Here is a 14,653-nt window from a genome sequence, read left to right as displayed (position 1 = left end):
GCTCGCGGGCTCCAGAGCACAGGCTCAGTAGTTGTGGTGCATGGGCTTAGTTGCTCCACGGCATGTGGGATCTTCCCAGACCAGGGCTCAAACCCGTGTCTCCAGCATTGGCAGGCAGATTCTTAACCACTGTGCCACCAAGGAAGTCCCGGAAGATATTCTGATGGCAGGGGATTGGCAGTTCATCTGGGCCAGAAGCTTGGTATCTGATCATGGATCTTTTCTATTAGAGGGACTTTAATCTCCAATACAGGCCTAGAGCATAGCTAGAATTGTATATTACAATTTATAAGTCTTTTACCTTTGCTTGAAAACCTTTAGATAAGATGTTGCACCAAAATTCTTTAAGTTGCTTTTGAAATTAAAGAAAAAAAAAAGCCTTTAATATCCATGTTCTTTTCTTTTTGTGAAACTTTTAAGTATCTTGCTTTAATTTTCCATCTGATAATTTTCCTGATCAGGGAATTTTATATAATCTTCTCTCCAACCTGCCCATATTATACTTAGTTTGAAATATATTTTAATAATGTATTGCAAATACTAGTATTTTAAGATGTCTATTTGAAAAGATTATTTTCAGTATTCTGGAAGTCTAAAATAGTCAAGACTCTTAGAGGAAAACATAGGCAGAACACTCTATGACATAAATCACAGCAAGATCCTTTTTGACCCACCTCCTAGAGAAATGGAAATAAAAACAAAAATAAACAAATGGGACTTAATGAAACTGCAAAGCTTTTGCACAGCAAAGGAAACCATAAACAAGACCAAAAGACAACCCTCAGAATGGGAGAAAATATTTGCAAATGAAGCAACTGACAAAGGGTTAATCTCCAAAATTTACAAGCAGCTCATACAGCTCAGTATCAAAAAAACAAACGACCCAATCCAGAAATGAGCTGAAGACTTAAATAGACATTTCTCCAAAGAAGATATACAGATTGCTCAACATCATTAATCATTAGAGAAATGCAAATCAAAACTACAATGAGATATCATCTCACACCGGTCAGAATGGCCGTCATCAAAAAATCTACAAACAATAAATGCTGGAGAGGGTGTGGAGAAAAGGAAACCCTCCTGCACTGTTGGTGGGAATGTAAATTGATACAGCCACTATGGAGAACAGTATGGAGGTGCCTTAAAAAACTAAAAATAGAACTACCATATGACTCAGCAATCCCACTACTGGGTACATGGCCTGAGAAAACCATAATTCAAAAAGTCATGTACCACAATGTTCATTGCAGCTCTATTTACAATAGCCAGGACATGGAAGCAACCTATATGTCCATCAACAGATGAATGGATAAAGAAGATGTGGCACATATATACAATGGAATATTACTCACGCATAAAAAGAAACAAAATTGAGTTATTTGTAGTGAGGTGGATGGACCTAGAGTCTGTCCTACAGAGTGAAGTAAGTCAGAAGGAGAAAAACAAATACTGTATGCTAACACATATTTATGGAATCTAAAAAAAGAAAAGTCACGAAGAACCTAGGGGCAAGATGGGAATAAAGACGCAGACCTACTAGAGAATGGACTTGAGGATACGGGGAGGGGAAGGGTAAGCTGGGACAAAGTGAGAGAGTGGCATGGACATTATACACTACCAAATACAAAATAGATAGCTAGTGGGAAGCTTGACCCACCTCCTAGAGAAATGGAAATAAAAACAAAAATAAACAAATGGGACTTAATGAAACTGCAAAGCTTTTGCACAGCAAAGGAAACCATAAACAAGACCAAAAGACAACCCTCAGAATGGGAGAAAATATTTGCAAATGAAGCAACTGACAAAGGGTTAATCTCCAAAATTTACAAGCAGCTCATACAGCTCAGTATCAAAAAAACAAACGACCCAATCCAGAAATGAGCTGAAGACTTAAATAGACATTTCTCCAAAGAAGATATACAGATTGCTCAACATCATTAATCATTAGAGAAATGCAAATCAAAACTACAATGAGATATCATCTCACACCAGTCAGAATGGCCATCATCAAAAAATCTAGAAACAATAAATGCTGGAGAGGGTGTGGAGAAAAGGAAACCCTCCTGCACTGTTGGTGGGAATGTAAATTGATACAGCCACTATGGAGAACAGTATGGAGGTGCCTTAAAAAACTAAAAATAGAACTACCATATGACTCAGCAATCCCACTACTGGGTACATGGCCTGAGAAAACCATAATTCAAAAAGTCATGTACCACAATGTTCATTGCAGCTCTATTTACAATAGCCAGGACATGGAAGCAACCTATATGTCCATCAACAGATGAATGGATAAAGAAGATGTGGCACATATATACAATGGAATATTACTCACGCATAAAAAGAAACAAAATTGAGTTATTTGTAGTGAGGTGGATGGACCTAGAGTCTGTCCTACAGAGTGAAGTAAGTCAGAAGGAGAAAAACAAATACTGTATGCTAACACATATTTATGGAATCTAAAAAAAGAAAAGTCACGAAGAACCTAGGGGCAAGATGGGAATAAAGACGCAGACCTACTAGAGAATGGACTTGAGGATACGGGGAGGGGAAGGGTAAGCTGGGACAAAGTGAGAGAGTGGCATGGACATTATACACTACCAAATACAAAATAGATAGCTAGTGGGAAGCAGCCGCATAGCACAGGGAGATCAGCTCGGTGCTTTGTGACCACCTGGAGGGGTGGGATAGGGAGGGTGGGAGGGAGGGAGACGCAAGAGGGAAGAGATATGGGGACATATGTATAACTGATTCACTTTGTTATAAAGCAGAAACTGACACACCATTGTAAAGCAATTATAGTCCAATAAAGATGTTAAAAAAAATAGGACATTTCTAGAAGAGGGAATCCTTTACATACTTAGTTTTCCTAAAGAATTGAAGTTGGAAATTCTGCTGAAGGAAATCTAGTCGTAAGAATGGTTCTCTTTAGCTAAATGCAATGTGGGATGAAGAATGGTACTTAAAAAGTTTTATAAGTACTTTTATTATTAGCATGCTGACTTTTCCTTTATGGCCTGAATTTGTTCTCACCTTGGAGGCTGTATAATTGTGGCTTACGATGCTGATACTGTTACCTAGTCTTGACTTAGAGGCTTCTTCTGTCTCATCACCAGCAGAGGCTGCTGTCCTCATTTGTGTGCGTGTGTGTGTACAGATACATGTGTGTCTTCTTCAGTGAATTGGGGCAAAACTATCAGTCTCTAACTATAGTATGTACTAGAGGAGACATCCAGACTAAACACAGGTTTCACCTAAAGCGTGTCAGTCAGGATGTGCCTCTGGCTCAGGACGATTTTGTTTTTGGATGGATGTAATTCCTTCTGCTTACGTGACCGTAATCTTCTAGTGCTCACTGTGTGTATTTTAGGGGTCTTCACCTGTGCAAAATGTAATTCAGTGCTAAATAAGTCATATGGTATCAGGCTCTTGTTCTGGGAAAAACCAACTCACATACTTGAAACAGTCTGAGCCTTGAATTTCTATTTTAAAAACATAACTTTTTCTTCCTTCCCTCATCACTGTCTTCATTTCCCATTTAAGTTCTATGGATAGATGTATGGCTTTTTTTTTTTTTTTTCGGTACGCGGGCCTCTCACTGTCGTGGCCTCTCTCGTTGCGGAGCACAGGCTCCGGATGCACAGGCTCAGCGGCCATGGCTCACGGGCCCAGCCGCTCCGCGGCATGTGGGATCTTCCCGGACCGGGGCACGAACCCGTGTCCCCTGCATCGGCAGGTGGACTCTCAACCACTGCGCCACCAGGGAAGCCCAAAGTATGGCTTTTTACAAATATTTTTAAAATGATTTATTTCATGAATCTGTCACTTGTTATTATCCAGATTAATTTTCATCTTGTGTAATTCTGGATAGGGCATTTCTAGTATTTGCCTTTATTCGCTGTAAGCAAAGCCTCCCCAAGTTGTCTGAGGTTCTCGCTGCTGCGCTTTCATACTTGTTAGTATACCAGTGTGCTGGACTTTGAATTTTTCTGTTATATTATTTGGGAATGTTAAGTTTCAAACACTTTATCTTTCTAAAATGTGTTTTATCTGACCATTGTATTTTCCTGCAGAAAGGGTGCTGACTGTGCAGGCTCCCGCTGGGTTCTTGAATTGTGTGTGATTCAAAGAAATTGACTTGTAGTATTCCAAGGCTGTCCTCATTATCTTTTAAAACTGGTTTTTAACAATTGGTGTCCCATTCTTCTCCCCCATTTGACAAGCTGATTGCTGACCTTTCTGTGGAAATCGATAAATTGTAGATGTCAGAATTCTTTTGTAAAAAGAGGAAATCTGATTTCTATGTAGAGGATACATCAGTTGTTTCTATGGAGACATTCAAGACCCAAATAAATGTTTATAATTAGAGCTCAGGTGTTCTGGGGGAGACCTGAGGAGAATACATTGTGGAAATTCAATAAGAGCTTGAAGGAAAGTTCTGTAATGTAAACATTATTAGCAAAAGTGTAATGTAGTAATTGACTTTCTCCTTTGGAACTGGAGACATGAAAAAGTAATGTTATGTTCATGTGTAAAGGTAATGTTATTTATGTTTGGATATTTTATGTTTATTTTGCAGCTTTTCATGCGACACCCAACACTTACAAGCGGAAAAACACGGAGACGGCTCTGGACAACAAGCCTTGCGGCCCCCAGTGTTACCAGCACTTGGTAAGCGTGCACAGCGGGGCTCCAGAGGGAATTGGAGAAGTCTTAATTTTGAACTTCGGTGAGGTCTGTAAAGTCAGCGGTAACCTCACTGTTCCCATACTTTGGCCATATGATAGCAGAGGTTTCTCAGTCACATTTCTTGGTAGTGCTTACGTACTGCACATTCTAGTCTTTTGTTATCTCGCGTTATTCTTTATCTCTGTTAGTCTTTTCAGCAGCGTATGGAGGTCTTTAGGATCCAGGCCTCCTGTACCCACAGAGCTTACGAGAATGGGAAGCAGAGGACCCTTTTAAACCCCAGAAGTGCAGTAGTTCCCGGGCCTTGCTCAGAGCCATAGCCCTTCTTTGAGTTGTAGACCCACTGTAGTTGAGCTATATTATATATAGGCCCCGGAGAGGTTTTGTATGTTTATTTATTTTTTTTTAATGATGGAGAAAAGGTAAGGGTTTAGGAAAATATGAGGTAGAAAAGTTGTTTTTTACGGGTACTATCTTATTTTTACCATTTCCCCTCTTTGAACCAAGCCACTCCTACCTAGGAACTAAATGGGTATATATTGCCTGTTGGATTTTGGACAGAAGATTCATTGAATGGCACCTGCAGAAGGTATCCTATTTTTAAGCAATTTGGTTTTTGTAGAATGAAGTATAAAACTGTTGGCTGCTCTCAGACTTCTCCCTTCTATTGCCACTAAAAATGGAATTCTTGAGCACTGTTTTATATATAATATTCCTTACAAGGCAGAATTTTATTTGGCTCATCTAAAATGTGTCTGTGGTATCTCTATAATCCACGCCCTTCCCGTTGTTGTATACTTTCCGAGACTGGATTATTACACCTGGTAACGCAGAATGTAACCCTCACCGCCTTGTTCGTCGAGTTCCTTTCATGTCTTCCTGGGTTGTGCGTCCCTCACAGGGGAAAAAAAAAATGGGATGTTTTACTTGTAAGGCAGAAAGTGAAAAGAGTGGAGTATGTGTACATGTTTTGTTTTCTTCTTGTATACTTTGAATATTACCTTAGAAAGGGACATGTTGGCTTAAGAAGCCCTGAAATAGGAAAGTGTGACTTTAGATGCACATTAGATGTGCGCTTCCTCTTAAAATTCACTTTTAAATAGACTGTTACCTAAAGTATATTTCTGTTTAACTCATAATCAGTTAATATAGAGCCGTCTTGCCTGATTTTGTGCTGCTCTGGCACTGTACGGAAGCCATATTTATCTTTCGCAAATCTTCAAACCCTCAAAAGCAGATAGAAAACAGTTGTATGTAGATGTGCGACTGTTTGTGCAAGCCGGATACTGTGATACATTTGACTAACGTGCTAACGCCATCCTTTTCTTTTTCTCCTCCGCCAAAATGAGCTGCAGAACTTTACCCTGATGTCTGCACTTTTCCCCCTTCGTAGGAGGGCGCGAAGGAGTTTGCTGCCGCCCTCACTGCCGAGCGGATAAAGACGCCCCCGAAGCGCCCAGGCGGCCGCAGGAGAGGGCGGCTCCCCAACAACAGCAGCAGGCCCGGCACCCCCACCACCAACGTGCTCGAGTCGAAGGACACGGACAGTGACAGGGAGGCAGGGACCGAGACCGGAGGGGAGGGCAACGACAAGGAAGAGGAGGAGAAGAAGGACGAGACCTCCAGTTCCTCAGGTGAGACGCGTCTGGTAACGGGGTCTTCCTGCCGCTCGGAGGGTTCATGTTGTCGAGGTTTGGGTCGTGTAAGGTGTTAGTTACTTCCCTCAGTTGGTTAGTTACAGACACGGTGAGAAACCCAGGAGCAGAGCTGTGTGGCTGTGACTCTTACTGCTCTCTTCTGGCCCACACCCAGCCCTCGCCTGTGGTGTTGATCTGTCTGGGTTACTTGCAAGTTGACCATCCGGTTTATTTTCACTCTTTGGGTCACTTTCCTTTTTCCAGCTTTCACAAGGGCATGATGAAATTCTCATCACTCAGTTGAATACTCTTGACGCTCTGTGGGTAGTTTTGGTTAGGAGAGAGAATTAGAACCACTGACTAGTATGTTATGGATCGTCTTTTCAGCCCTATGTTACATCGTAAGTAATAGTAGGGTAACCCCATTTGCTTTCATTTTAGCAGGCTGAGCTAAAGGGAGCCCGCTCTCATGGTTTCCATGGGGGAAAAGCTTACTGATACTTCCTTCCCTTTCCCTTTCCTTCCTCCCATTGCTGTTTCTTGACCATTGCTTAACTTTGGTTTCGTAGAAGCGAACTCTCGGTGTCAAACACCAATAAAGATGAAGCCCAACGCCGAGCCCCCCGAGAACGTGGAGTGGAGTGGCGCTGAGGCCTCCATGTTCAGGGTCCTCATCGGCACGTACTACGACAATTTCTGTGCCATCGCCAGGTTGATTGGGACCAAAACATGTCGACAGGTGAGCGTGCCTGATAAAAATACTGTCAGCTTCAGATGGAGAAACGTGGTCACTGTCCAAACACGAACATTCGTGGTTAGTAAACTGCTGTTCCTCTGAAAAGAGGTGTAAAGCATTTTTTTTTCACTGAGAGGATACTGAAAGGAAATTACTCATTCAACTTCAGATGTTTTAGGTTAGCTGGCAATGGGTTCTATCCTATTTTATTATTCATTCGTTTGTTTTTTGGCCACGCTGCATGGCACATGGCATCTTAGTTCCCCAAACAGGGATCGAACCTGTGTCCCTTGCAGTGTAAGTGCAGAGTCCTAACCACTGGACAGCCAGGGAATTGTGGCAATGGGTTTTAAAAACCAGGAACGATTTAGATTTAGCCTCATGACTCTCAATAAGAGTGTAATCGCAGCAGCGTCACAGGACAGACAAATCGTTTCTGGTGGGGACGAGCAGGAGACTGGTTTGCTTAAACAGACGGTCCTCACAGCCCTGTGACCTTGCCTCTTGTCAGGTGTATGAGTTTCGAGTCAAAGAATCCAGTGTCATAGCGCCAGCCCCCGCCGAGGACGTTGACACCCCTCCCAGGAAGAAGAAGAGGAAACACCGGTGAGTCTGCGGCGTGGTGGGGAGGCCGCTGCGGGCCTGGCGCTCATGAGGGCAGTGGTGGCTCCACTCCGTCGATTAGGAAAGAAGCTTAAGTGGCCTCAGAAGTAGACCTGTGGGGTCTTGTGTCCGTGGGCATTTGCTGGCATTTTTCTGTAAGAACACAGTGGCTGTCAGGAGATTTGGTGTGCTGAGTCATAAAAATTTTATGATTACTATGCTACATTTTGGTTACGAAGAATTACTGAGTAGCTTCTGCAGTGAAGGCTGCATAAACCCTTACTTGGCATTCGTGTGTGGATCTTGGGAGGCTGTGAGCTCTGGGCCGGTTTTCACTCTAGGAGCCTGAGTTTTCCACGCCCACCCTGCCATCGGCCTGGGTGAGCGAGTGACGGGGGCAGTGAAGGTGTCAGGCCGACTCGGATGTGTGGAGGCTGGATGGACTACTTGCTGTAACCACCACCCGGTCCTTTTTTTCTTTTTAGAGAGAAACATAGTTGGGTGTTGGGTAAGGGAACATCTAAATTATGCTTCAAAAATTGTCTACAGCTTAATTTAGGCTTTAGTAGATGCCTCTGCATTTTTTGCTTGGATTCTCTCTGACCATATAGCTCAGTTGAAATGATGCAAGATTCCAGAAATTAGAGCAGGTGTGCTGTGTCGGTATCATCCACACTAGAATAAACCTGCCCCAGGTGGCCGGGCTGGCTCTCTGAGGCCACAGCCCTTAGGCTGTTCTCACATTGCTCCACACCTGCGCCAGGTGTGAGCGGGGTGGCGTGTGACTCCTCTTTCATAGTCACTTGGATTAAGAGCCCTGCCGCGTTCATGGCACAGGTTGACGCGTTTAAGTTGCGCTTGTTGACGTGTGGCTGACCGTGCGTCCCAGGGTCACGGGGGTGATGTTTCCTTCCTTTGTGTTTTGCAGGTTGTGGGCTGCACACTGCAGAAAGATACAGCTGAAGAAGGGTTGGCATCTTTCCGTTCAGCGTCATTAGTAACTCAGGGTCTACTTCTCGTGTCTTAGAATAGTAATTGGATTAGAGTTTGGGATATTCTAATGTAACCGACTTCGGTGCACTGAAGTTTAATGCACAGAAGTGCATTAAACGGAGGCCGTCTGTTGATTAATTTGCAGTCGGTTAGGGGAGAACGACTCTGGGAACCTGACTGAGGTGTGACAGTGCCCCGGGGTTCCCGAGCTCCTGGCGGGTGGGGCTCACTTCTGCTGACCTCTTGTAAAGAGTGTGTGTGACGCTGCAGACACGGAAGGACAACCGCTAAGCCCGGAGGGCCGCGGGGAGAGCGTGTGCTTGCCGGGCGTGTGCTCCCCTTGCCGCTCTCTGGACTGACTGGTGCCGTTTTCTCTGCGCAGACGGCTCCTCCAACCACGTTTACAACTACCAGCCCTGCGACCACCCGCGGCAGCCTTGCGACAGCTCGTGCCCTTGTGTGATAGCCCAGAATTTTTGTGAGAAGTTTTGTCAGTGTAGTTCAGAGTGTAAGTATGTTGTCTTGATGTGATTACGTGAGAATTCAGTAGGCCGTTGGTCAGCAATTTAAAACTGTAACCTCAATTGGCACAAGGACACGGCAGCTCCTGCGTGCTGTTCCCTTTGGGAAATTCACTTACGCCATGAGCATGCATGGCGCCCAGGAGTGGCTCTGGGCCTCTTTCCAGCCAGCCTCCTGGCTGAGGCGGGTATGTGGGCAGGTTTAGGCGAATGTGGGTTAAAGGAGCTTTTATCTTTTCCCCCTTGATCATTTAACTTAAATCATAGTAGAGTTGACACAGAATGGAAGGGGACTCTAGAAATAGCTACCCAAATACTTTTTGGACACCAGAAGCTGTTAAGAGTTAGGTGGGTTTGGTCTTCAGAACACAGGCATGTGTAGCATCAGGGTAGTGACTGATGATTTAATGAAACTGCACTGAAGCCTGGATACCGAGGAAGCACCTAGAACTCTGACTATCGGAGTGGTTGAGATCCATGGAGATTACGTAGTCCAAATCCTTCCTTCACACCTGTTTTATAAATCAAAGAACTGTAAGTACACGTGCCATCTAACGAACAAAAAAGGGGGGACAGGAACTCAGTGATCTCCTTCAGGATGGACAGCTTCAGCTTTCCTGTTACTTCCCTTTCCTCACGTGTACGGTGGGATAATACAGTTGTTGTGAGGCCTCCGTGCATTAATCCGGGCCTTAGCGCCAGACTTGAGCTGCACCATTAGGCAAGGTTTTCGTCTGACGAAGAACATCTCTCTGAAGGTCAGAACCGCTTTCCGGGATGCCGCTGCAAAGCCCAGTGCAACACCAAGCAGTGCCCGTGCTACCTGGCTGTCCGAGAGTGTGACCCCGACCTCTGTCTTACTTGTGGAGCTGCTGACCACTGGGACAGTAAAAACGTGTCCTGCAAGAACTGTAGCATTCAGCGGGGCTCTAAGAAGGTAGGGCGTGATCGTTGTTGGTGGGCTTCCGAGAGATGTCAAAGTCAGGATGGTCTTAGACCGTTTAGCTGGGGCAAAAAAGTGATTATTGAATGGTACAGCTGATAAAAGGAAAATGGTTGATTTTTCTGTAGAATAGTTTGGTATAGGATGAACCAGTCAACCCTGAGAAGCAGCTGTTAATGGTATCGGATTTGAATAAGAGGTATTTTTCGAGTTGTTTAATAGATGATTCGATTTTCTTTTTTAAGTTTAGTTAATAGAACAAGTGGTTTATCTAGTCTCCTTAGAGCAAATCAGTGGTGTTCCTGTCAGAACAGAGAGACCCATTCTTATCAAATAGTATTCTGGGTTCCTTTTTGCACAGAGTAGAAGATGGGACTTCCCACAGTAGTTTCTGTAATAACCTTGAAAATAACACAGGCAGGAATTACATAACTGAAGCCTGGGCATTGCATGGACTTGACTTGTTGCAACCAGGGAGTTTATTGTTGACCAAAAGAAACTTAGTTTTTTAAGGTAGTATCTTAGTTTTTAGGGGACTATCAGTATCTTGGTTTTTTTAGGGTAGATGATAGGTTTCTTCAGTTAATCATTTTTATAATAATAGCTGACATTTATTATTTAATATAGAGCAGGCCCTGGTCTAAGCACTTTGTGTATTAACTCATTAGTCTTCCTAACTCCCTGAGTTAGGAATAATCGTTAAACCCAACCTTCTGAGACTTGTCAGGAAAGGAGCGGGAACTCAGCCAGGCGTTCTGGCCCCAGACCCTGTGCCGTGAGTGACCACCCCGTGTGCACACGGCACGCTCTCTCTTAGGGTCGTGAACTAGTGAACTAGTGTGTAATGTAACTGAGATCGCTGTACTGTCAGTCCTACTCTACTGGAAGTTCTGTTTATGGCACTGGCTTTATATTTTTGGCAGTGGCCGAAACGCCTGCTATCAGGCGTTCAGACGGTTTTACTCTAGGTCCTCACATCACAGTGATGCTGGCGTGGTTTCCCGGGGACACCCATTCAGCCCTGAGAACTCCCATTTCTCCCTCAGTCCTGTACTTTCCCACTGTATGATAAAACCCCCCCCTTCAGTTTGTTCAGAAAGTGGATAATCCTCATGGTGACATGTCTTTCTACACATCTTTTACCTCCTAAAACGGAAAACTGTGTAGATACTTTTTACCAACGGGGTTTCGTTTGCTTAACGGTATTTAGCTGGTCAGGAAGGTACTTGGTTAATTCTTCCCCGACAGGGAGTGTAGGCTGAGTCAGAGCAAGCATAGATCGGTAACCTGGGGATCCAGGAGTCTTTTTCGAGGCCACGAGGATACTTGGAATGAAAGCGTAATAATGAGCCACGATGGACTAACGGTAGAAGCGACAGCAGTGATCAGCCATCTTGGCATCCGCTAAGAACAGAATGCTGGCCCACGGGATCGTGCCACCCCTCGTGGTGGTTTTTCGTGCTGTCGTGAGGAAGGGCTGTGGAAGGATGCGCCCAAGAGAAAAGTGCCCTGGAGGGAAGAAAGCTGGTGAAGAGCCAGGAGAGGGCCCCACGGGGGCTGGGACTGGACCCGGAGGAGGTGGTGATAGAGGCCGCCTTGGGGAGGTGCAGGGGGCACGGACAGAGGGGGAGCAAGGGGTCCCTGTGTGACAGGCACGTTGCACGTGAAGTCCAGGAAGTCAAGGGCGGAAGGACGGACAGGGAGGCAAATGGTGCAGCATGTCAGGATGCCTCGTGCAAGGACCGCAGTCGGAGGGACCCGCACCAGCATAGGTGACGTCATATTTCTGAGAGAGACAGAGGATACTTAGGCTCTGTACTTGATTTACAAAAACCAAAACGTGGTTCTTGCAGTTTGTCAAGCCCTTTGGTAACGCGGGGGAGCTTACCCCTTCCCCCACCTGTGGTTGAATTACCCTGGTTCATCCCATGTCTGATTTGTCCATCTTCACTCCCCTCTGATTATATGACTGTGTTTATTATTCTCTAGCATTTACTGCTGGCACCATCTGATGTGGCAGGCTGGGGGATTTTCATCAAAGATCCTGTACAGAAAAACGAATTCATCTCGGAATACTGTGGAGAGGTAAGGCACAGCCATCCAGTTGCAGACGGAGGGATGCTCACGGGCGTCATCTGTACTCGCTTTGCTTTGGACTGATTTTCATTGGGCAAGTCCGTTGGGTTTGATGAGAAGTGAATTTAAAATGCCTTTTCAGCTTGGGCTTGTGGGTTTGGTTGGTTTGGAAGTTAAGCTACACGGCTTCAGTCCTTGTCACAGTTAGCTTTTATCACCTGGGGACAAGGGGGAGAACAAGAGCTTGAAAATGAGGAGTCTGTCCTACTTAATCCACAGCCTAGTTGATAAGGACCTAAGTTAGGAAAAACCCTGGGGCTGGCTTCATTGTGCGATTAACCCACCCGGTTTGTATTTTGTACTGAGTAAAAAGACTTTTGTTCATCACTTTCTCCAAGCATAGTTACTTTAAATGTGCAAGTATTCAATATTTCTAAGTTAGAGTCCTTAAAATATCACTGTTTTTGACAAAGAGAGAAACTGGCCACAGTGACCCCTTCAAGGTCCCAACTGTTCCTGATGAGCTGGTGTGTGTTCTCCTACCAGGCTCACCTGTTGCAAAACCTCCCCCACGTCCTTCCTTTTAGATTATTTCTCAAGATGAAGCGGACAGAAGAGGGAAAGTATATGATAAATACATGTGCAGCTTTCTCTTCAACTTGAACAATGGTATGTTGATGAATTAGAGGGCATTTGGTTCCCGGGTTGCACGGGCCCCTTCTGGTGGCTTGAGTATCAGAAACGACATTAGGGGCCCCCAGTGTCTACAGGGTTGGAAGGAGCCCCCGGCCTGGGCTAAGGAATGGGCTGTTTGCTGGGAAGCCAGCCAGGTTGGATGAGTGTAACTTGGGGGCGGAGGTGGAGGCTCCCTGAGCCGTAGGGGGTTCTGTGTGCAGGGAGAGATCGCTGCCCCGGCCCCGGGCCGCTCCTTGGCTTCACTGCCTGGCTCTCCTCTCGTGCCCCTCTTGCCACAGGTACCAGTCGGCTGGGCCCACCTCCTCCGGTTAGTGCCTCTGACCTGGGAAGGGTGTGGAGCAAGGCCTCGTGCAGCATCTCCACGACGTCCCTGGGGGTCCTCAGAGGACAGGGAGGGTAGAGGGTGCTGCGTGCAGATGCTGATCCTGGGTGGAAAGCTTGTGGTGTGGCCCGGTCCCCGCTGGGGGTGTGCACGTCCCACCCAAGCTATGCGGGGGGGCCTCGCAGCAGGTAGAGTGGGTTCTTCCATGAATGTGCTCCATAAATGGGAATAATGAAAAAAACTAATAATTTAAAATGTGAAGGGAAGAATTTAGTTAGATTTTATTTTCTGCCATGCTTTGGTTAGTAACACATACTTACAGCTGATAGAACTGTCTGGAATCACTGATGAATTTTTACCTAGAGAACATTTTCTTCCAAATGTCATTTCATACTAGGTGAAGTTGGTTGAATGATTTGCTTTTGAAGGCAAACCCTGAAGAAGTATAACCAGTTGTATTTCCAGAATCACGATAACTTTGTGTTTACTGAGCTGTGTAGCTGAAATTGTTTACCGGATTGTGCTTATTTTTTCTCTTTAGATTTTGTGGTGGATGCAACCCGCAAGGGTAACAAAATTCGTTTTGCAAATCACTCAGTAAATCCAAACTGCTATGCAAAAGGTAGGTGTCCCCAGAGGTGGAGGTGCCGCAGGCTGACCTGAGTGGTCTGGGTTGACACTTGTTACGTGAACGGTCAGCAGCTCTCCTGCGCCGACTTCACTGACCCCGGCGTCTCTCTCTGCAGTGATGATGGTTAACGGCGATCACAGGATAGGGATTTTTGCTAAGAGAGCCATCCAGACTGGTGAAGAGCTGTTTTTTGATTACAGGTTGGTAACAGTACATTTCTAGAGTCACCAAGGGCTTTTCCTCTCTGGTCCAGCTCCAGGCTGGGGCTTCTGTCGTTAGAGGGACAGAGTTCTGGTCGTTATTTGTCATGGGCAGTGGTGGGAGTCTGGTAACGTAGTTTCCATTATACAAGTAATGCTTTAACATACGTCAAAAAAACCATAGAAAGCTGCATTTTTACCTTTGGGGGTCCTTTCTGCAGGAAAAGGCACGCCGGCCGGCAGTCTCTACTGTCAAGCTCTGGGGGATAAACTGACAAGTTCTGTAATTTTTATTTAAATGCACTCAGATGACTGTCTAGTTAAACGAATCCTGTGGCTGAATGTACATCCCATCCAGAAGCTGTTTCTCGAGTGCTGAGTTGTCGTAAACTGGGACCCGTGTGTAGCCACTTTCAATGGCACACTGCGGCACAGCTGAAGGCGAGATCTACCCAGATCTTTAGTGGGAGGTTACGAAGCCGCAGCCCCCCTAGCTCTGAGTGAGGGGCAGCTGGTAGACCTTCCTTTGGGTGCAGTGTAGGTTCCAGCCGGCAGGGGAGGTCGCAGGTGCCTCTTCTGGCCTCTGTCCCGTTCTTTCTTCAAGGC

The 14,653-nt window shown here is 45.4% G+C and overlaps 1 protein-coding gene across 5 annotated transcripts in view; it reads left to right on the top strand.

Moving 5' to 3' along the window:
- Positions 1–14,653, top strand: part of EZH2 (enhancer of zeste 2 polycomb repressive complex 2 subunit) — a 42,280-nt gene that overhangs the window by 26,732 nt on the left and 895 nt on the right. For all 5 annotated transcript variants that reach the window (XM_024742855.1, XM_024742852.1, XM_024742854.1 and 2 more), the window contains exons 8-18: positions 4,580–4,671; positions 6,083–6,323; positions 6,896–7,065; positions 7,574–7,668; positions 8,594–8,634; positions 9,041–9,166; positions 9,938–10,116; positions 12,112–12,207; positions 12,786–12,867; positions 13,758–13,838; positions 13,963–14,047. In XM_024742855.1, the coding sequence (XP_024598623.1) occupies positions 4,580–4,671; positions 6,083–6,323; positions 6,896–7,065; positions 7,574–7,668; positions 8,594–8,634; positions 9,041–9,166; positions 9,938–10,116; positions 12,112–12,207; positions 12,786–12,867; positions 13,758–13,838; positions 13,963–14,047 (1,288 nt within the window). The remainder of the gene's footprint in view (positions 1–4,579; positions 4,672–6,082; positions 6,324–6,895; positions 7,066–7,573; positions 7,669–8,593; positions 8,635–9,040; positions 9,167–9,937; positions 10,117–12,111; positions 12,208–12,785; positions 12,868–13,757; positions 13,839–13,962; positions 14,048–14,653) is intronic.

This window comes from Neophocaena asiaeorientalis, unplaced genomic scaffold (genome assembly GCF_003031525.2).
Source record: "Neophocaena asiaeorientalis asiaeorientalis breed wild unplaced genomic scaffold, Neophocaena_asiaeorientalis_V1.1 scaffold798, whole genome shotgun sequence".
In the NCBI taxonomy this organism is placed as follows: Eukaryota; Metazoa; Chordata; class Mammalia; order Artiodactyla; family Phocoenidae; genus Neophocaena; species Neophocaena asiaeorientalis.
The sequence above is the reverse complement of the archived record's forward strand: the minus strand, read 5'-3'. Positions and strand labels throughout refer to the sequence as shown.